Below are 23,402 nucleotides of genomic sequence, written 5' to 3' on the forward strand. Positions count from 1 at the left end.
TCTGACATATATATAGCAATTGTAAGTCGCTTTGGATAAAAGCGTCAGCTAAATGAATAAATGTCAATGTAAATCGTGCACTCCTATTTACGCTTTTTTTTTTTCTTTTTTTTTCTTTTTCTGGGCATTATTGATATTTTGGTTACACAATTTGCATTTAATTTAATTTCCATTTCATTTATAGTAAACTATTGCAGTTTCTGGCTGGGATGTTTCACGACAGGAAGAAAAGTCTAAGAACATTATTTGACATACATTATTCAATATATAGATTTTACTAGCATCAATAAAATCTGTGTCCCATTCACTGAGAGAGACACTATATAACAAAGGAGAACTCTACCATTTAAATGCTGTAATTTTGCATAATTTACAATGCATATAATACATAATATTAGTATATAATTAAATGTAATAGTAGCCCATGTAATTAAAATGAATTTCAATAAATTAAAGGGGTCATATGATGCGATTTCAAGTTTTCCTTTCTCTTTGGAGTGTTACAAGCTGATGCATAGATAAGATCCATGAAGTTTTGAAGACTGAAGTCTCAAAACCAAAGATATTTCCTTTATCAAGGTTAAGACTCTGTCACGCCCTTCTAGTATTTGCGTAATGCAGCCTAAATGTTTACGCAAAGAAAAAAGTTGTGGTTTCAGTAACTGCATTTAGTGTTAAAGCAGCCACGTCAGGGAGATGCTGTGTGTTTCTAGGCCAAAGCAAAATCACTTTATTTGGCCTTTCCGAAAGTAGATGCATTTAGGAATCTTTAAGATTACTTACAACAGAACAACAACGCATTTTATGGATGGCCATTTCATAAACCTACGAGAGGAGGTAATTCTGACTTTGCTATGACAATCTGGCGCTACTGAATCAGCCACTGATTCAAATGCTGTTTCGTGTGTGTGTGTGTAAGAGAGCGAGAGAGAGAGAGAGAGAGAGAGAGAGAGAGCGAGAGAGCGAGAGAGCGAGAGAGAGAGAGAGAGAGAGAGAGAATGGATCACATCACAGTGGAGTCACCTGTCTTAACCGTCCATGGCTTGTGTACTGCAAACACATACGAGCTCCATCACTGTGTTTGTCACGCAACTTTGTTCCCCTTTCGGGCTTGAACCGATGGTAAAACTAAGGACATTATTAAGCCTCTGAGGTCTAAGGGTATTTTTGGGGCCTGGAGAAGTTGTGTCATGCCCTGACATTTGTGCTTTTTTCAGTTGCTTATAAACATCTAAATGGCTAAAGTCTAAAATCACTGTAATCAGCACAAACTGGGACATAATAATATGTGAGCAGCATGTATGTTAGTTTATTTAGAATATATTTAATTATCCCACAAAATAATTGAATATTCACTTGCGATTGCAGTTAAACAGTTAATTAGGAACAATCAGACAGACAGACTTTCAAAGCTGAATATTTAGCATCATTACTCCAGTCACACACTGATTTTCTATATAAAAAAAACCATTTATTGTTATTAGTATCATTATTATTATTATTAATGTGGAAAAAAGCTGAGAATATCTTTTTTGGGGGGATAAATTGAAAGAACAGCATTGTTTGTTATATTTACATCTATTGGTTACATTTTTACTATTTCCATCAAACTTTTGAACGGTATAGTGTATATTGTTATTGAAACTTCATAATGTTTCACTTGATTATACATTTAGTCAGGAATTATAGTTTGGAAAAAAAACTAGTAAAACTGTTTACACATTATGTGAAAACTAGTACAAGTATATAAATAAATAAAAAGAGACTTACTCATGTTTATGATCTCTGCTGAATAAAGTGCTTCATTCTTTTTTCTGAGGAAATCCAAATCTCAAATCCTGAGGTAATCCTTATAACATCTTCTTGGTGTGAATTATGCCTTATTCCTCTTAGCGCGAAGCAAACAGTAAAAAAAAAACTTGAACAGTCTCGCTGCTTTGTTTTCCGTATGGGCATTTACAAGCTGCAAGCTTCAAGTGAAACATTAGAATCTGAATAGGGCGTTCAGCGCGGGGGTGTGGTCGCATTAGATATAATGAAGGGAGACGTGAAAAACGGACATCGCGTTGTTTTCATATGGATTACTTTATCACAGAATATTTGTTTTTCGGTAGCACTTATGTAGTTTAAAAGTAGACATGTCGAGCTTTCTATAGACATCTCTCATGTCTCTTCGCTGAGTATTCACTGAGTTACTGAGTTCATGTTAATGATGCGTTTCTAAATGAAAATCACCACAGACCAAGGCTGCAGACAGCACACATTGTTTTTTTATCTTTATTTTATAAATGCACAAAGTTTTGTTGTTATTTTTTCTGTATACAAATAAAAGTAGACCTTTTACAGATTCAATAGATGTATTGCTCCTATCTGTACAATCAAAACTGAAAGTGTAATGAAGTTCTTTTTGGGGTTATCAGGAGAAAATGCCTCATAACGCGTATACGAGTGGATCGACTCGAGGGTTAAAGTCCCTGTAAAGTCAATTCTGAGAATTGTTTCTGAATGCTTTATAAATGTATTTATTTACAGAGGTATATTTTGTCACACTTAACACTTCTCTAGTTTCGTCTGTGTGTGAAGACATGAAGAAATTAATGTTCCAAAGTGAAATAAAATTCAACGGAATAAAGTTGAATTTAATTGAATTGAAATAAAGTTAAAATAAAGTTGAATAAAAGTGCACCGATGTCAGACTCATTTTGGATGATAAAGTTTATTGTTAAATGCCCTGCCTCCATTACAAGTCAAATCATTATAAGTGTTTGATCACTACATTTGGTTGATCATTGCAAAAAATCTGTTTATGTAGGCCTATACATATTCCATATATGTATATACTGTATTCTATATATAGTACCAGTCAAAAGTTTGGAAACACAAATGGGAAAGTGTCCACACTTTTGACTGGTACTGTACTATAATATACACTATGAATATCGACCAATTTATCGATATCTGTGGTTTTTACTCCCTAATATCGGTATCGGCCCCAAAAAACACATATTGGTCAGGCTCTATTGAATACTTGCCTTCGTCCATATGATTTCCAAGTACGTCTTTCTTCTTTCCTTGAAATGCGTGGACCTCTGGAATGATAGAGAATGCAAAGAGAGAAAGAGGAGGTTTGGTTAGTCTTGTAATAGACAATGAAAACAGATGAAAATCAGGTCTCACAGCTAGTATGTTCATTGCTTAACCAAAAAAAAAAAAAGTTCCCATTCTGTTTAAATGTCACTAAGCTCCCACACTTACTAAACAACAACTACTTTAGTGTTGAAATTCCTTCTTATAACATTGTTCTTAGATGAGAATGACTTTCTAAACATCAACATAACACATATTTAGTTTTTTTCTATAGCAACTGTGCAATAAATTATGATAACAAAAGAATCAATGAAGCTGGAAAAAATACAGGTACAAAACAGGTAGAACAGATACTTCTTCATACCGTGGTGTTGAGAAAGAGACACACCCGTGACCCCTCCAAATGACCTCTATTTATTGGCCTTATGAATAGAGCTTTGTACAGTTTTATCTTTTCTAATGTAAAGTCTGTTAAAGCAGATGATCATGGTGGGTAGGGCTAATGCACAGCATTATAATGTCTGGGCTCCACAATAATTTCTCCACATTAAGCCACACTTCAATATTTCATCAGAAGTCATTGAAAATGGAAGGTCGATAAATACTCATTAAAGAATCTGGTGAAATTATTCAGCAGTTTAAGAGATGCAGAAGTCCAAATCTGGCAGATGGTCAATAGCATGGATCAGCATGACCAAAAGCCAACAGGGACTTAAAAGCTGAAAATGCTGTTTTGTTTTGATATCAACAATCAATTGACTCAGCTGCTAGAATAAGATCCTCATAATTAAGTTATGAATCCTTTCCATGAGTCATACAGTGACCTGTCTCGATGTACCAAATCTCAGGACCAATTCAGGACACCAGCAAAAAGCTTTGGCATGAGAAAAAAAAATCTAAATTATAGGATGAGATAAAGGCACAGAAATGTACTGTGGGTAGTTGACAAATGGTCATGGACATGTTTTGAACATTCATGATTTTTTGAAGGTGATTATTGTAACGGAAAATGTATGCTTTCAGATGCTGTTACTAGTCACTAGTTAAGCAACATTTAATTTGAATAGTTACATAATTTGACCCCCCAAAATACATATAATACAATTATAAACAATGCATTGTATTACTTATTTCCAAAAAATAAATTAATTTAATTCATTGAAATTCTGCAATTCAGTTCACTGAGGAGGCTACATTTTTTATTAATCAAAAACTTTTATAATTAAATTGAGATGTTTAAATGGATGATAAAAAGAAAATGGGACAATTAAAACATGTCAACTATCAGTTTACAAGGCACAGAAATGCATGTTCTTCTAGTCTGTGAGTCAGAGTTCCCTGAGCAGACAGACGAGTCACAGCTTGCCGTCACTGTACCATCACACTTTAACGTTCAACCCCCCACACCCCACCCCCCAACCCAAAACTCATTTGTGTATCCTAGTCTACACTATAACACTACTAATGGAGTGAACAGAAAATCACAGCAGAGTACAAGACACTGCAACAATGCACACAGCAGATCTGATGACAGCTTCACTGAAGCCGCCATTCCATGCCACAGACTTAAGCTTTCCACAGACAGACACAAAAAAAAGGATGGGAGGAATAAGAGCATTTTAAAAGAAACAGAGAAAAGAAAATAATCAAGTTTTGTCTATGAAAATAGACAACTTTCCCTTCTTTGTCCAGAATAGAAAGCACAGGAATGTTATCAGAGGCCGAAAGGACAGCAAGCGTGTGAATGGATTGGTTTTCTTATTTGTACACAAAAAGGGTAGGGCTACATACAGTATGATAAGTTTTTTCATGCATTAATTGTCTTCTGGTTTATGTCAAATCAAAATGTCTCTGTAATTTGTCCATACAATGAAAGTGTATTGTCCAATGTTGTTTTGGCCTCATGACTTTCATGGTATAGACAAACAGTTAAAACACTCTTTTTGCATTTCACTGAAGAAAGTCACTGAGGTTTTTGAAAAGGTCTTCCTCTGAGTTTCTAAAGTAAGTGGTGGTAGTAAACAATGGGAAAATGGTTTTGTTACCTTTAGGTTTAATAGCAGTTCTGGCTGCTATGCAAGAGAAGAGCTTGAGCACCCCCTTCCATGAGTACACAGGCTGTAGTCTAATAGAAGCCGACATAGGGAGCAGATTGACTCTACATCATGCTCTTTCCATAAAAAAAGGGCCCATATTAGAGGGTCCCTACTTTCCCGTTTCACTCTCGTTTTCCTACAGTCTTCAAAAACCTCCGTAAGATAGAAACACAGCTCCAACAGGTCTCCTAGGGTCACGGTAAGGTATCCCCACACTCGACCCCCCAAAGGAGGAAGGGATGAGTCCCAAACACCTCCACTCACACAATCTGTATAATTCCAGCAGCTGATCCTCAAAGTGGAGAGCAGAAGATTTGTGTTTTTAAAATACTTTTTTCTTCAATAAAGAACAGCCCAGGACGAGCACAAAGAAAGTTGGTAGAACAAAAAAAGTGTCGGGGGAGAATTCCCTGTAATCCAGGAATGTTACGCATGTAGACCAGTTTCCAGAACCTGGAAAGAGACTTCAGCAGCAATTTCCAGATAGAGGAGAAAAAAGGGTTAAGGAGTTGAGTTATCTGGCTTTTTCCCCTCTAAAAGCACATTCCAGGACTCATTTTAGAAAGACCACTCCCAGGACTTTCAGAGTTAGCTCTCCAAGTGAAGAAAACAGAGAGGGAAGAAACATGCTGTTGCACAGAGGAGCAAACTCTCAGTACGACCACAGAAAGGAGAGAGTCCCGCCTGCACAGTCACTGCTGTTGCTTGTGGGATGAGGAGTCAAATGTCAGCCTGAAGTCAGCATGCTCGCTCTCTCTTTCTGAGGAGGAGGAGGAGTGGGACCGGTTCATGGGCCCAGCCGTGTCAGGTTACACAGCTCCTCCTCTTGCAACTGGCTCTATTCACATCACCCAGACAAAGAGATTTTACAGCATGGCACCTCTATGACAGCCGGCAACTTAAACCAACACTCAACGATCACACATGCTGCTCATAAACAGCACTAACAAAACCATAAACCAATGCAGATTTAAAGGCACTTTAATGCCTTGATAAGTAAAGAGAGAGAGAATGTGGCACACTACAACAAATACAATATCAGCAACCTTAAGGCCATCCTTAAAAATATTCTTGTTTGCCGTAACCCGACTGACCCTGTCAATTTAGCACCGACTCAATTTTTTATTTTTTTTTGCTTTTAGTCTGACCGACTTGGCGACTGTAAATTTGCGTTAAGAACGAGCTATTTTTTTTTACTCTTCAAACAACTAATACAAAAGCAATAAAATACTATTAATTATATTTAAGTAAGTATTGTGTATATATAAATTGCCTAGGCCTACGTACAAATGAAGGCTATCTTCTTTAAAGGTCCCATGACATGGATTATTTCCTTTTCTTTAAATGCTTTTTAATGTTTCCTTAGGTGTACTTATATTGTTAGTATGATTTTTACATTTAAAATTTAGAAATAAAAAGTATTTTTATATCCTGATAATAGCCCTCTGGCTTGAATGCTCTGTTTGAAGGGGCGTGTCTGCTGTGAGACTCCGAGTAAACGACAACTATTGTGATTGGCTGACATCTTTGCATTTGAAATGCGTATTACATGTGGAACCCTCTCAAATATATATAATATATTGATTATAATTATTTTTTCGATCTTTTCCCATCACATGAAAGGCTGCAGTGATGAGCTGAGTAGACAGAGTCTGTTTATCGCGTGAATGCAGTGATCTCGTCATTATTGCAACACGTTTTCTCTCACAAAATGCTTTCACCACAACTAACAGCAAACAAATGAATACACCACATGAATACAGTAAGAGCTCCGTTGTGCAGCATAACAGCGTCATTCATTGTAACGGCAGTTTGGGCAAGAGTGCAGATAATATATACTCGCGATGTGTGACAGCTCTGAAAAAAAGGGAGCGTTCTTTGATCGCTCTCTGTAGTTAAATCACAATTTAAATAACAGATTTGTTTCATGCTACTAAGAGAAACAACGTGAAGTTGATCGTTTAGTCACTGGCTTGATTCACTGATGCATAAACAGTATTAAACGATTTAGAAAGAAAGTCTTCAAACACTTGTGAACTTGAATAATTAGCTGCACATCAGAAATCACTGATCACAGATCAGGCATTAATGAACACTGTATCTCACTGTTTGTGGCGGTGCTGTCGAATCCATATCATGAAATTCTGTTTATAACGCCTGTGCTGACATTGCGACTGAATTATATGTAAATATTTGGGCGGGCAAAGCAGAGAAAGCGGAGGTAACATTTCTCTTTACAACGTCACAAAGAGGAGATTCCAGATCAGACTGTTAAAAAACCGATTAAAATTTTTAGAAACTTGGGGACCACATACATGCTAGGGGAAGTCATATTAATGTTAAAAAACCTCAGAAAGTGAAATTTTCATGTCATAGGACCTTTAATTTAAAAAAAACCTGTGACGTCATCTATGTTTACACTATTGGTTAACGGATGTCACATGTCGGATGTCTTACTCTCAGTCAGAGTCAACGGTTCTGGCTTGGTAATGATGGCTGCGGCTGGTGTAAACAAAATGTTCCCGGTCTCTGTTCAAAGTCATACAGGTTCTGGCACCATAATACATCTAAAACAATTCATTAAAACAGCTCGACACCGCTTTAACTTAGCAAAACCTGGAAAAACTGTGCCCAAATCTTTTCCCATCCCTTCTCCCATCTATTCTAAAACCGTGACCGTGTCGACGACTGTCACTTTATGTTCGAAAATCTATTGCACGAATCAATCAACACAAGTTTCGAAAACGAAAATAGGAAATTGATTTTAACGACATTCTCTTGGAGTGCGTCCAGGTTTTTTTTTTTTTTTCTTTTTTTTTGAACAGGCGTCACAGAACAACTGCAGCTTGGGCACCCTTTAGTTTTCTATTGAGCCAGGACACACACACATAACAGCAAATAATACTTCTGCACAATGTTTCTCTTTTTACAACAGAAATGTGAATTTTGCCGGTATTCAGACAGTCTCATGCATAGGCTACAGATACAGATTCGGGCTAGAATCGCCTAGGGCTGTCAAAATAGCTGAAAAACTAAATTTGAATTTTTTACTTAAATATGATCGTATTGTATTCGAATTTAAAATGCATAATTTCAGTTAGGGTAGAGAAAAGCTTTTTGCTTCTCTTCTGAGGCCTCAAAATAGCGTATCGAGCAAAATATTACTGCATGTTTATTCAAAGAATTAGAATACATGACTGTGGAAAAAACTACATAATATTTAAAATAATGTTTATGAACCAATTATTATTAATTAAGTTGCTTAAAGAACTATAAACAAAACAGCGTCATGTATGCATGCATTGTAAAATAAATAAAAAGGGCGGAAAACCAGTCACACAGAATACATTTTTTCATTTAAAAACATGAGATGCAGTGGGATGGGGAACAAAAACTCCCCAAGATATTTTTAAAAAAATAAATTAAATACATAAATTTTACATGTCTTTCTAAACATGCGGCACTCTTGTGCGAGACGCGAGTCCAACGGTTTCCCTCTAGAAAATGCACGAAATATGCTTTCTGTGTGAACGGCTTGGTTTCAGTTCTGACTTAAACAAGATCTTCTCCACATTGATGTTCTCTCTTTTTTTTTTTGTAGTGGCTTCAACTGGGTAGGCTAACATAACCTTATAATGCAATCCCACATACATTGTAATCGCATCTCGTGCGCCACTGATAAAGATCAAGTATACTTCGGGCCGTCCGAACACAGTCTGCATTATGTCCTTTTCGTCATCCGCGTGCAGGCATTTTTTGAGACTGCGGAATATTATTTGATGAATATTCGAAAAAATCGTCTATGCAATTTGTTGTTGTTGTTGAAATTTAATCGTAAAACAGCCATGTTGAAGCCTGCAGTAAATGTTTTGCATCATGGCAGTCCACTCTGCTTATTGTTTTTTGAAAATGTTGCACTCCTGTTTGTAATTGCACACGTAACTTCACACCAATAAATCATAAGAAAAATTGGTCTTTACCAATTTATTGAATCTTTACATTCCTCCTGCCTGTTGTCCGTGGATTTACCTATATTTGGTGTTTTTTGGTGTCACATGCAAAATCGATTTTACAATTGATTCAATGAACACGTCACTCAAATCAAACAGGATTTTTTTCACAAAAGTGACAACCCAAGAAAGCAAAGTAAACGGTCTCTCATTTGTAGGTTGCACTGACACACAGCGGTGGATGCAAATAAAACAGTACCTCATTTTTTTTTCTTCTCACCTGAAATTCATGCAATAAACATGTTTTTGACAAAGATTTAAATTTGTTTGTGGTCTATATAGCCTGCATCAAAATGAGGTTTGCAATGATGCGCCCGAAGGCACGGGTTGAAGACCCAGTAAGTGACATCATGATATACTAATTTGTTTAACTTCATACCTATCATCACCATCACAAAAATGTGCTTTTTTTTTTTTACATTGAAACTTGAAAAAAAAAAAAAAAAAAATAGACTGACCTACCGACTCTTTTTTTTTTTTTTTTTTATTACTGTTACTGCAAACCAAAATATTTTTAAGGATGGCCTAACGGTTATAAAGAAGCTCCAAGTGTTAAGCCACATCATACACCACTAAAGACCCTTTCACACTGCGATTCCGGAAAATACACGGGTAATGTGTCCCTGCAATTTTTCGGGTCGCTAGATTTTGTTCCTTTCACACTTCCAGTGATTTCCCGGAAGGTCCCATAATGACACGTGACATCAGGATTTGACGTGTAATGTACGAGTTGAAAACGCTAGGCACGTCAACTTTCACTTAACCCTCTGGAGTCTAAGGGTATTTTTGGAGCCTGGGGAAGTTGTGTCATGCCCTGACATTTGTGCTTTTTTCAGTTTCTTATAAATATCTAAATGGGTAAAGACTAATCTCACTGTAATCAGCACAAACTGGGCTGTAATAATATGTGAAATGCACGTATGTACATGATTGTGTTTTTGAGAAAAAAAATATTATGCGTGGTTAGTGAAAAACTAAAAATGTTAAAACGCTTGAATAAGGCAAAAAAACACAAAGAACAATGGTTCCCGGGATATTTGAGAACTGGAGCTTGTAGCCTAGAATTTTTCTTTCTAAATGATGTGAAAATCATCTTGTTCACTCACTCACAGAAAACAATATATTGATTTAAATTTTCTAAGACACTTTTTGTTGGTAAAAGTCATATGCGAGTAGGCGTCAACTACCATGAATATCATTGTGATTTACACCTGAGAAGACAAAGGGCCGCATAATGAGCTGCATAATGAGCCATTCAGTCATCTGTGCCACTGTGAGTGAGGAGTTACAAGAGAGAATGTGAGAACAAAATAAATCTATATAATTTTATGTTTGTAGTTTATTAAGAATATATTTAATTATCCCACAACATAATTTAATATCCACTTGGGGGAGCAGTTAAACAGTTTATTAGAAACAATCAAAGCTGACTTTCAAACAAATTGTTTGGCATGCTTACTCCAGTCACAAAATCCTTCAGAAATCCTTTTAACAATCTTATTTTCTACAAAAAAAAAAAAAAACATTTGTTGTTATTATTATCATCATTATTATTAATGTTGAAAAGAGCTGAGAATATTTTTCTGGGTTTTTAGGGGGAATAAATTGAAAGAAAAGCATTGTTTTTACATTTGTTACAGTTATCTATTTGTTACATTTATATTATTTACATCAAGCTTTTGAAGGGTATAGTGTTGTATATTGTTATTGAAACTTCATAATGTTTTACTTGATTATACATTTAGTCAGGAATTATAGTTTGGAAAAAGTCTAACTAGTAAAACGTTTACACGTTATGTGAAAACTAGTACAAGTATATAAATAAATAAAAAGAGACTTACTCATGTTTATGATCTCTGCTGAATAAAGTGCTTCATTCTTTTTTTCTGAGGAAATCCATTTCTCAAATCCTCAACCACATCACATCTTTTTGGGGTGAATTGTGTTTTATTCCTCTCATCGCGAAGCAAACAGTAAAATAAAAAAAACGAACAGTCTCGCTGCTTTTTCTTCTGTTATGGGCGTATTCAAGCTGCGCGCTTCAGTTTGAATCTGAATAGCGCGTTCGGCGCGGGGGCGTGGTCACATTAGATATAATGAAGGGAGACATGAAAAACAGACATCGCGTTGTTTTCATATGGATTACTTTATCACAGAATATCTGTTTTTGGCGGCACTTGTTTAGTTTAAAAATAGACGTGTCAAGCTTTCTATAGATATCTCTCTCATGTATTTTCGTTGAGTATTCACGGAGTTACAGTTCATTTAAATGACGTGTTTGTAAAAGAAGATCAGCGCAGACAAAGGCTGCAGACAGGGCACCTTGTTTGTTATCTTTATTTTATAAGTGCACAAAGTTTTGTTGTTATTATGTCTGTATCCAAAAAAAAAGTAGACCCTTTACAGATTCGATTGATGTATTGCTCTTATCTGTACGATTAAAACTGAAAGTGTAATTTAAGTTCTTTTCGGGGTTATCAGGAGAAAATGACTCAAAACGCGTATCCGCGTTAATCGACTTGAGAGGGTTAAGCAGGCAAACGATCTCAGCTTCAGCGTGTATAGTGAGGAGCTAACTGATCTCTGCTTCATTACAGTTTGCACATATTTTTTTGTCACAAACGTTGATCTGCCTTCAAAACACCTGGTAAAAGAGTTGCACAATAACGTGCATCATCACTACCACACACCCTTTACGGCATTAGTCCTGGCTTTTGCTCAAACAGAGCACATTCCAGGACTGAACCCGTCAATGTTGCTAGGTGCCCAACCCGGGATCGATCCCGGAATCAATCCTGGGATGTGTCTGTGTTCACACAGAAGGCGACACGTCAATTTTCCGGAACCAACGTGCAGTGTGAAAGGGACTTTATTGGCGCTTTTCTACTGCATGGTACTAGGGCTGTAGCTATCGAATATTTTAGTAATCTAGTATTCTACCAAAAATTCCATCGATTAATCGAGTAATCGGATAAAATGTGTTTTTGCTTAAAGTGCAATGTTAATTAAGCAAGAGAAAATAAGACTCCTGGGTCTTTTAAAATGAACAACTAAGTTTCCTTTTATAGAAAAAAAATATTTTTATTTTTTAAATGCATAGAATGCAATGCATACATCAAAAATAAACATTTAATTACCCATTTTTTCTCTGTCTGCACTTGTACTGTGAACAATGACAATAAAGTTGACGGATGAATTAAGTGCATTTAAGTGCCATTCAGTTTTAAATAAAGCATTTTCTGAGATGTACATTAAAAACATTAAACACATAAAATATTAATTTAATTTATCTTTTAATTATTGAAAATTAAGCAAACTTAACTTTTTGGTAAACAAAGGGGATTTACTACTAAAAATAAAACATGGAAGAAATGTTGTGTGATTAAACCTTAAAAAAAATAATGTTTGATTTTTTTTAGTAGTAGGCTATGTACATTCTGCTGAACAATAGTAATACATATCTGGCAAATACTTGTCTTTAAACTGAACCGGACTTTTATTTTGACCTTAACAGTTCTGTGTATGTGATGTGACGCTAGTTTTACTCAAATCAAACCGTCAAATGCTCATGAAGTGACTGTCAGAACAGTTCTGGAGATTTGGTTTATGTGATCACGTCCTTTTTAAGTGAGACAGCAGACGCTGAAATCACCGCGAGCGTCACACGCGCTTCAGTGTGTGTGATAAAGGAAGTCGCGCTTCTGCTCCATTCATGAACAGAGACACGCAGAACATGCAGGATTCACATGCAGCGGATTGATGGGGCGAGGTGGATGAAAAAGTTTTTTTAGGAGTCGTGGTAGTAGAGGCGGCGCAACTATAATAACATGTGAATAATCCCGCTAACTCTAAAGCGATACTAAACTGCAGTGAAAATGCAAACTGTGCCGAGCCAAGCCATACTGAGCCAACACAGTGGAAAAGTGCCATAAGTATTGCCTCTCACCACTACCAAAATACACCAGCACATGCCCAACATGCTTAGAGTAAGGCTGATAAAAACAATCTGACCTTTCTGCTCTTGAAACTGACATTAAGGCCTGGACAACAACCCCATTTTTGGCTCAGTGAGACACTACAGGGCTCTGACTGTCTCGTTTGACCTTTGGTCCCTCGCCTCTGTCAAAACATGCCCTGTAGATTTAGCTAGTGATAACATGGCAACCAAAACATTAAATTCCACAAAGCTCTGCTCACGAGATCTCGTATTAAAATCCCTGCCATTATAGTCACAACAAATGGTGTTCGTCTTTAGGTTCTTAAGACAGCCTTTTCCTATTTATGTATAAACATCTGTTAATCATAGAAATTTTAAATACACTGATGGACCTACAAAAGAAATAAAAGCCTTTGAAAATTATCAAAGACCATTTGCCAAGTCTTTTGTTCCAGTGTTGCTACATTATCAATTGAAAGGGCAGATGTGAGGGTTCATATGGAATGATATTGCGGACATTATTCAAAAGGAATTGCAGCCCAGGGGCTGTTCTCTTGGAAGGAGAAGCAAGCTAACCTCCAGACATTCAAACATACAATGTGTATAAACAATCACACATGTAAAATGCATGAAATGTATGGAATGATATTCCGGACTTGTATTAAATTGTATTTGCAATTGCGTTTTCAATTTGTGGACGCATAAAATGTGACATAATCCAAACGCAAATGCAAATCGCGCATTACCGTTTTCATTTTCGATTAAGTGAACTCACAGTGTCTGCCAAATTTAAAATGGAAATGCAAAGTCCGTTTGCAATTGTGTTTCCCATATCTTACGAGCTAGGAGCCTGTCATATTTAAATAGCAATATTAATTACCACATTTGCCTTTTCACTCTCTCTGCACTGTGCATGTAAACTGCCAAAACTCAAATGGAATCGCAATACCTTTTGCATTTGAATTTCCAACGTCTACACGGAAACCTGTCAATCAAGTGACAGGGGTGGGGCCATTTTATTGGGCGTGTTTGCATTGGGAAGTGATGCCACTCACAGTCGACGGTAATAAATAATTATTAATTCATTTGTGTGGACTTTGTCATCTAAATACTTAACGGTAAATTAATATTGCTATTTAAATATGACAGGCTCATAGCTCATAAGATATGGGAAACACAATTGCAAACGGACTTTGCATTTCCATTTTAAATTTGGCAGACACTGTGCGTTCACTTAATCGAAAATGAAAACGGTAATGCGCGATTTGCATTTGCGTTTGGATTATGTCACATTTTATGCGTCCACAAATTGAAAACGCAATTGCAAATACAATTTGCAATTCCTTTTGAATAAAGTTCGCAATATCATTCCATAGGTTCACACATGTAAAATGGGTTTTGTTCATTATAGCCTCATGTAAGCCCCCCCCCCCACACAAATTGTCTGCATGGATACAAAAAAAAAAAAAACACCTTGCCATGTCAATGACCAAAAAAAATTAAAATAAAATGCAAGCACTTGTAAACAAAAGGGCTGAGGGCAGGGCACAGATTCTGCCCAGCATTTCCATCTAAATGAGGGCTCAGGCATGATATTTACATGCAGGTCATTGTGCTCCAGGTAGAATAAACACCAGAGCTCCACTCCTCCATAGCGGGGATGCAAAACAAGTGGAATTTTCCAGTGGAAAATTTCTGGAAAAAAAAAGTTAATATATCACTGATGGAATCTACAGGCGTTCACAGGCGTATATTGTATTTAATTCAGTGTGAATATCAACACCATAAACAATCCAACAACATACAATAAACAGCAGTGAATTTATCTCTGGCATACAAGGCTCAAAGACAAAAGTTTATCTTTCAAAGGATATAATTTAACTGCACATTACTACGACCACACCGCCTAACAGACTACATCTGCATGACCATCTTTGACATACTCGTCTCCAATTGGGCCACTCACTTCAAAAGTGAAAAAGAAGCTTCTCCATCTGAAGACAAATGGGGGAAATGAAGCATAACAACATGCACACTTCATTTAGCGATTCTATCCCATCCATTATCTCCTGCTCATCGCTAAGATATCTTCTCCATGGACACTTGCCACCGCAGCACTGACCCCCACTGTCGTTTAGATATTTTTATAGTAATAAAAATCTATTAGTTCAGTAAAATTACATACATTAAAATTAAAAACTGAACGCGGCTGCTCAATGTAGCATGTCGAACGACAGTTGCATCACAGATCAGATTTCATTTCTCCAGTGAGGAGAGCTGACTGACAAGAAGAGTGAGGTGAGACAGACAAGACGATGGTGAAACGAAATGCAAAAGTGCCTGTTTGGCAATATTTGGGATTTTGAAAAGCCTGTTGACTTTTGCCATTTATTTAAGGTGATTTTGGAAGTTTTTTTTAAAACATTCGTTTCTTGTTTAATTGGTTCCACATTGTTTCATGATTTTTACTTTATTTCAACTTTGTGTCCTACTTATTTAATTTGACATCAAGGTGTATGATGTGCCTCCAAGCTTTCTTATTCATTTTGCTGATGAACATTCTACGTTTTTTATTTATTTGGTTATATACACTATACATGTATACTTAGCTTATTTCCAGTTTTGTATACCTATTTAAAACTTTATGCATGTTATTTGTTATATAGTATTAGGCATAGCCTGCCCTATAGCATGGTGTATTTTTATTTGTTTTGTAAATGTTCTATGTTTTATAAATAGGCTAAAGAGAGTTGTTGTATTTAAGCAATTGACGCTGAACTGCCTCTAATTCAAAAGTTTAAGTAATGCACATGGCACTTTTAAGTCATTTAAAAGCGAGGAAAATAGGGAAAATTCAAACGAACTAAAAACGAACAATTGCTTTACGCTACGGCTGCACGTCATAATTGCAGATGAATCGCATGCGGTTATGAACGCGATACTGCGTAGCTTATTAGCGAACTATGGCTCTGTGTAGTAAGTGCAACTCCATTTGAAAGCAGGTGATGGACATTTACTGCTAATCACAGAACAGGCTTTACTGACGAGACACGCATGACAATCACATGCGATTAATCGTGCAGCCCTACGTTACGCCCGAATTGCCGCTATTTAAAAGTGAAAGCAAAGTGTGCATGCAGCTTTTACAAGCTATTTAAAAGCAAAGGAAAGCGAGGAAAAGAGGGAATGCCCCACCCCCATGGTGATACCGGTATTACCGGTGATTTCACACGTTGATTAACCGGTGAGAAAATTTCCTCACTCTCACAACCCTAAACTGTGAACATAATCAATTTAAAAGGGCTTTTGAATTTTAAAGCCAAGAATAACAACTAAGTTAGCTTAAAATAAAAAACCCAGAACTGCTTTTCTGACTGATATGACAATGTTAACCATTTGTACGTTCTCTAACATGCATATTTTATATTCAACATTCATTTAAATGCCTCTGGTCAGGGATGGAAATTAGCACCCGCCACCAGCCAAATGCGGGTGTGTTTGTGTTGTGGCGGGTAAACTCGCTTCACCTACCGGCCACTGTGGCGGGTAAATAAAAATAGCATACTGTTTCACCCGGCCGGTGGACAAAAAAAATGTTAATTTTCATCCCTGGTGTGTGTACAATACGCAATAAAGTGTAAAATCATCCGAAGCAGCTCCGTTGAGAAAGGCGGTGTAAACCAGGCTCGAAACTACGGCGTTGTTCCCAGTACAGTGTTTGCAGCTGAAGTTAGTGCCGCCGACGGAGTGATATATTTGTTGGTTATTTACAGTACGTTTAATAGCACGCGCTCATGATATACAAGATCGCGTGAAGAGTTGAATTTGTTATCGCGCACAAGTTTCCGCATTATGTCACAACTATGTCAGACCTATGTCAGAGTAAATCACTCTCATATGCGACTAAATCTTCCTTCTGGCTACTAAATGATGTCTAATATTAGCCAATGGCTAATCAATTATCTGATTTTACTCGCCAGTGTGTTAGTTGGAGGCTAAAATTAGCACAGATAGTTTCACTCGCGAACACTCTGACTCTCCTTCAGACGATCGGCACACCTGTATAATGTACCATGTACTCTAGTGTTAATGAGCACAAATCGCCATTGCTTTCTCTCACACTCACATAGAGAAAGAGAGAGAGGGGGAATTTAACGTGCTATATTTAAACAATATTATTTGTTGTATTTTCCTGTCAAAATAACGGCATTCCTATGGAAGACTTCAGCTTTTAAGAACAGCTGGGTTTTACGGTAGTGGGTAGAGTTAATGCGTGAACGGCAATCTCATTGGCTGGCGCTCACCTATTATCGTCCCGGTTTTGATTTCAGCAAATCAGTTCGAGGGAACACACAAAACCTAATTAATAATCATGAATCCAGCAGCTCATTAATCCTTAGTAAACCTTAGTGTGTTTTATAGTTTTTATTAGTAGAAATCTTATTATTATTATTATCTTATCAGGATTTTTTTTGTTGTTTTTTTACAGAAACACTGAATGACCAAAAAAGCACCACCACCAGTCCAGTTAAAATGTTCAGTTAAAACGACTAATAAGCATTCAAACATGGTTATCAAGTTTACTTCTAATTACTAAAATTCTATTCTTAAATGATACTTTATTATAAAGCTTGACTGACTGGGTAGTTAACAAATAATTAAATTAAATTAAATTATTGTTATTATTATTATTTTTAATTACTAGCCAATGGCGATTCAATTGCCAAGGTGTCCATAGAGGGTTGTAAGTTATGTAGAAACAACATTGTATCGCTACACATGTTTGACAGCTCTGGCATGACGAGACGCTTAAAAAAACAATGTATTAAAAACGCTGTGCGTTCGTTTGTCGATGGTGTAAAAGTTTGCGAGCTGAGATTTCTTTCAGTGATACAGTGTTGAACAGGGGACTTTTCCCCACGTGTTCCCTCAACCACAAAAAAAAAAAATTTAGCAGCATTTTTGAGCATCACTGAAAGAGAAAATGTCAGTATTTCATTGAGACTTGAGGGTTAAATAAACTGCTTAAATATTGTAGATCTTGTAGTATTAATTTTCACATGCAGTTACACATTGTCGGTTAAAAACAAGAGAGTGGCTGGTAAAAACTCCAGCCACAGTGGCCGGTAAAAACTCCAGCCACAGTGGCCGGTGGACAAAACAGTTAATTTCCATCCCTGCTCTGGTGTGTAAAAATAGTAAATATCATCATGTTTTTTACCCTAATAAAAGTTATAGGAGCATTAAATCGTTAATAAAGAAACTTAATTCTAATGCTCATTATATTAGCGTTAGCCGCGCTTATGCTACCAATTAACTACTCTAATAACAGCATTCATTTCAATCCAACATTCAAATTATAATATTTAATATTCATAACAGAACAGACTAGCACTCTACTAGTGGCAGCATATATATGCAAATTCATTCTCTGCCATTAGAAGGCACTTGTGCGAGAGAGAGGTTTCCCCGTAACTCTGCTTAAGCAAGATGAAATGAAAAATGACATCCAAGATTTTCTGAAAACCATCGTTTTTTTTTTCAGAAATACAGTGATGTAAAAACACCCGCACCGGGTTTCGACTTTGACTCTTGCATTGCTAATGATTATTCAACAAAGTCAAAATCTTTTGGAAAATCTATTTGTGGCGGTCAGTTTTTATATTGTGGCAGACCGCCACAAATAAATCAATGTATGGGAAACACAATGAAACTCTTTCATTTGATCTGGGTGTCTGTCTTTTAAAGTGTTTTGTTATTTTGATGTTTCCTCATTTTGATGTCACCACCACGTGCTTTTATGAAGAGAGCGCATCTGCACACTTTCCGGGTAGCCCATCAAGAACCGGTACTTAAAAAAAATCTGTTACTGCAACATTTTCATTTTTTTTAGTACCGACTTGGTACCGAAGTAACGGGTGTTTTGACAACACTAGCTGTGGCCACCCTAGAAAAACAATGAGGCATTTAGTATATTTGTGTTGTCATTTACATTTACGTAAGAGGGTTTGAGTCTCTGTACAGTGTCACAATACAGGATCTGTTGTTCTCAATCATCTTCACATGCCACAAATGTCAGATCTTGCCAATTAAAGTGTGTCTATTCACATGCAGAAAAGCATAATTGTACTTATCTTAGACACTGCAAAAACATTAGCATGTTCTGTGCACTTTTGCGAGGCAAAATCTGAGAGCCAAGCAAATCTCTAAAGTTGGCTAATAACAATAACACTACTTAAATGAGCAAAAGTACAATTATTAGAAGCAACCACAACAAATGAATCCAAAACATGCTAAGCTAGAAATGTGCAAATAGATTATTGTCATGGAGAAAGAACACAGTAGGAAGACTGAATCCACCCACCTCCATGCAGGTACACACAAGTTCATACACAACGTAAACAATCAGGCTTCTTGTCTGCTTTACTCAGACAGCTGGTTGACCAGAATTATGATCCTGTAGCAATTATGCAGGAGGTATTGGTGGAAAGATGGGGTAAAGAGAACGGTGTTGTGTGCATGCAAGTATACGAGGTTGAAGAGAGATGCAATGGGCCAGAGAGTGTGAAATGGACTATCCCTGCTCTATACTACTGTTTCAGCCATTCTAAACAGGCTAAGGTTCCCTCATCATTACCCTGAAGCTGTGGACTCTAACTCTAAAAGACAGATGTCACTTCTGTGGGGGGCGACCATGTTCAACTGCCCAAGCATGTGCAGCTGCCCCACAAAGACAGGTTTAAAAGAATCACAATAAAATTACTCCAGCCATTGACTAAAAATACCCAAATGTCCCAACAACTACATTATATATTAGGCAAACATTTAGTTGCACAATGCAGCAGTAAGTTTTTAACCAATATTTACACTTTTCCTCTTTTATATTGGAAACACTAATAAAGAATAACACCCAGTAACACCCGTTAACAATAACAAAGGTCTTCTTGAAAGTCCTTTATTAACAACAGGTATTAGAAATACCAATAAATGACAATAATAAATAGGTAGACCCATTTAGAATGCAAATAAATGCATAAATTTCAATTACTTACTAAGTATATTTTCTCACATAACAACAACAACTAGCCTATCATTTTTTAGATAACAGTTATAATTACTACTATTACCTGTTGGTTCATCTCTGCTTGAAAGGCTGCATGAACACTGCCTTGTGGTTATCTTACTAAAGAACACAAATCTCTAATGTAGAGCTGGTGTACCAGCAAAAGCGAAGATAAACAATCAATAACTTTTTGAAGAATGCACCAGAACATGATCTCGAGTTCACTGCTGAGGTGTGTGAGGAGAATGAAAGAGGCAGATTGCATTTCCAAAGCACCTGGACACACAGAAACGCAAATCTAATGTGTCCCAAAGCCAAGGTAGAAGGGTTTATGCATTATTAAACTCATGCCTTCCCAGGCATTTTCATCAAACTAAAAGAAATGTCTATGGGCAAATAGGATATCCCAGATAGATACAGGTTTATCTACAGCTCTTTAAATAGTCTGAAGGTTTTCTTAAACCATCTATTTATTCTATGTAGAAAATTATCATGTTTGTGGCAACACTCCAGTATTTACAACAACCTTACCTTTCTAAAGGTAGTAGAATAAGGTTAGTTACAGAAGAGATTTGACTTAAATTTGACCTAACTATTGCTTCAACCAGCTGCAACTTAACCTCGCCTACTGTAATCGATACGGTTGCTTAAATGGATCTTTAAGGATAAGGAACAACAAAAAAAACAGTACAGCTCAATTCAGTTGCAACAAAGATGCAACATCTCCATGTAAACAAACCGGAGTGATAATCGAGCTGCAAAATTCGAGTCTGCTGCGATCGCCGAAGCTTAAAATAAATCCGTGTGTAGTTGAGACAGGGGCATTCATGACTTTAAGCTTCTTTATGTATCAAATGCACAAGCAAATCTGATGGTTTTACTGTAATATCTTGAGTCTGAGAGAGTCGTGTAGACTAAAGACTCCACACCAAGTGTCGGTTGACGGCAAGCTTTGTGCATGTTTTCCTTAAGTCTCTGATTTCTATATCATCATCATTATTGTCTAGTTTAGCACAAGCAGAGAGCTAGCAAAGCCGGGCTAATAATGGCTACTTGGACCACAATTCAGTTTAAAATAATTAAAAAACAAGTTATGACTGGTTAATCGTAACGTGTTAGCAAAAAAATAAAAAAATAAAATAAAATAAAGTCACATACAATGTGTTTTGGTGAGGAACGCTGTAAAAGTGTTGATAGCATGGTCGGCTAGCCGCTTTTAAGCTAACTTAGCTAGCTCGCTAAGCCTAGTAAAATCAACAACAGAGCCATTATCATCGAAAGAGAGATTTAAGCACTGCACCTACCTCTAGAAAAATATCCTTCTGCTGCCAAACGGAACAATTAAAAAAATAATCCACTATAGGTAGGTCCGCGTTAGGTTATATATCTGTTAATCGTTTGGATGTTTGTGTTTCCACATTCGCTAAAAGGAGACGCTGCTGTCGCCCGGCAGTCTCGGTGTCGCGCACTGACTGAAGCTGTTGAAATATATTTTTCACGGGAGCGCTGCTACAAGGCTACGTGAACGCGCTTTAGTCACATAGTCACAGGAACGCGGGAAGGAGAACAATATGGAGATAGGACACTGATCTATAATAGAGAGAACTATGTGTTTCCACATTCGCTAAAAGGAGACGCTGCTGTCGCCCGGCAGTCTCGGTGTATATCTATATATATATATGTATAGATCAGTGAGATAGAATGTTTTTTTTCCATACATATAAACAAAAACAATAAAAATAAGAAAAAAAATACATACATTAGGGCAGATACGTAAATTTGAAAAGCTTTAGAATCTGTATTGTTTTTATAAACTTATTGTTTTGTGATCTCATATTAGAAAGGGTTTCAAAACATATTCTTAAGATCAGTGTTACAAAATGTAATATATGATTGTTTCTTTTGAGTTACTTTTGACTTTTGAATATAAAACTTTGCTAAGATAATTAACAGACTAATAATATGAATATGTTTATCAGAAAAAGATGGGTTTTGATGACAAAGTAAAATATCATGAGGTTCTAAATTAAGGGCTTTGTTGAATTTTTTTGTTATGTCCATTTTAAAGTCAACCCAAAATAAATAGAAAAAGGGCAATAGAAAAATAAATGTTCAATAGCTTCAAGGATTCATTACAAAAGGTACATTTATCACAAACACTATGGATGGAGATAGAATTGATGCTTAATTCCAAATTAATAGATTACGATCCATAAATAGTAAATGTAAAGAGATTAACAAACATTTAACTTACTGACAAATAAGTAGAATAAGATCCACAAATGAATCTCAAAGTTTCACAAACATGAATAAATTCACAAATAAATAAAATTAGATTTGCAAAAACAAAAAAGAAAAAAAAAACATATTCACAAATACATATTTATGTATTAAGGAGCTATGTGGAGGTTTTAACTTTAAAAAAATCTTTAAGATAGAGTTTTCATTTGTACATGTATGAGCCAACCATGATGTAAAAAAAAAGAATGACACCTCCACTGTCCACCACGGTTGCCTCTATCAGCCTGTAGGCTCAATTGTGTGTGGAGGAGTCGGGCCCGAATTGGCGCTAAAATTCACAAAATGTGACGTCATGCGCGTTCTCATCTACTTGGGCTTATAACCATACGGCACGCCTGCCATTATAGTAAGCAGCGGCAATAGTGTTTTCAAATGGACTCTGCGGATGGAAAGAAGCGACCAGCCTCCAGCACAATTCAGACACCCACGGACACTCCTCGTAAATTAAAAAAAAAAAAAGAGCGTGCGGACTGAGAACGAGCATGAGACTGGCTGCAGTTCCTCTAACCGCCACTGGTGTCAGTAACGGTGAGAAATTTCAGAACCTACGCAATGCTCCTTTAATATACAGTAAAAAAAAAAAAAAGTTAATTAAGAGACTTAAGTTTTAGACACCATATTGCCTGTTTTTGCTCTATTTTGATAACAAATACTCCAAATATCTCCAAACCCAGCCATGGCACTGTTTTGCGTCTCTGAGCAACCTGTTTAATTTCAAATTTTACATTTAAAGTATCTTTTCATTTTTTATTTTATAATTTCAAATGTCAGTATTCCATAAATATATATATATATATATATATATATATATATATATATATATATATATATATATATATATATATATATATATAAACATTTATCTATGCATTTGTAACTGTAGGTTAAACATTCCATGTCCTTATGCT

At 36.3% G+C, this 23,402-nt stretch overlaps 1 protein-coding gene across 3 annotated transcripts in view; it reads right to left on the bottom strand.

Annotated features, from left to right (window-relative positions):
* The window catches only part of LOC132156178 (E3 ubiquitin-protein ligase Siah1), a 38,998-nt gene extending 17,320 nt beyond the window's left edge, over positions 1-21,678 (bottom strand). Inside the window, exons 1-2 of one of the 3 annotated variants that reach the window (XM_059565069.1) lie at positions 21,498-21,677; positions 3,033-3,089 (exon numbers count right to left, since the gene is read on the bottom strand). In XM_059565069.1, the coding sequence (XP_059421052.1) occupies positions 3,033-3,042 (10 nt within the window). In that variant the 5' untranslated portion in view covers positions 3,043-3,089; positions 21,498-21,677. Of the gene's footprint in view, positions 1-3,032; positions 3,090-5,132; positions 5,897-21,497 lie in introns of those variants that run through there. The other 2 variants (XM_059565068.1, XM_059565070.1) reach the window with 2 other exon arrangements.
* Positions 21,679-23,402: the final 1,724 nt, after the last annotated feature.

The sequence above is a fragment of the Carassius carassius genome, chromosome 13 (genome assembly GCF_963082965.1).
Source record: "Carassius carassius chromosome 13, fCarCar2.1, whole genome shotgun sequence".
NCBI classification, from domain to species: Eukaryota; Metazoa; Chordata; class Actinopteri; order Cypriniformes; family Cyprinidae; genus Carassius; species Carassius carassius.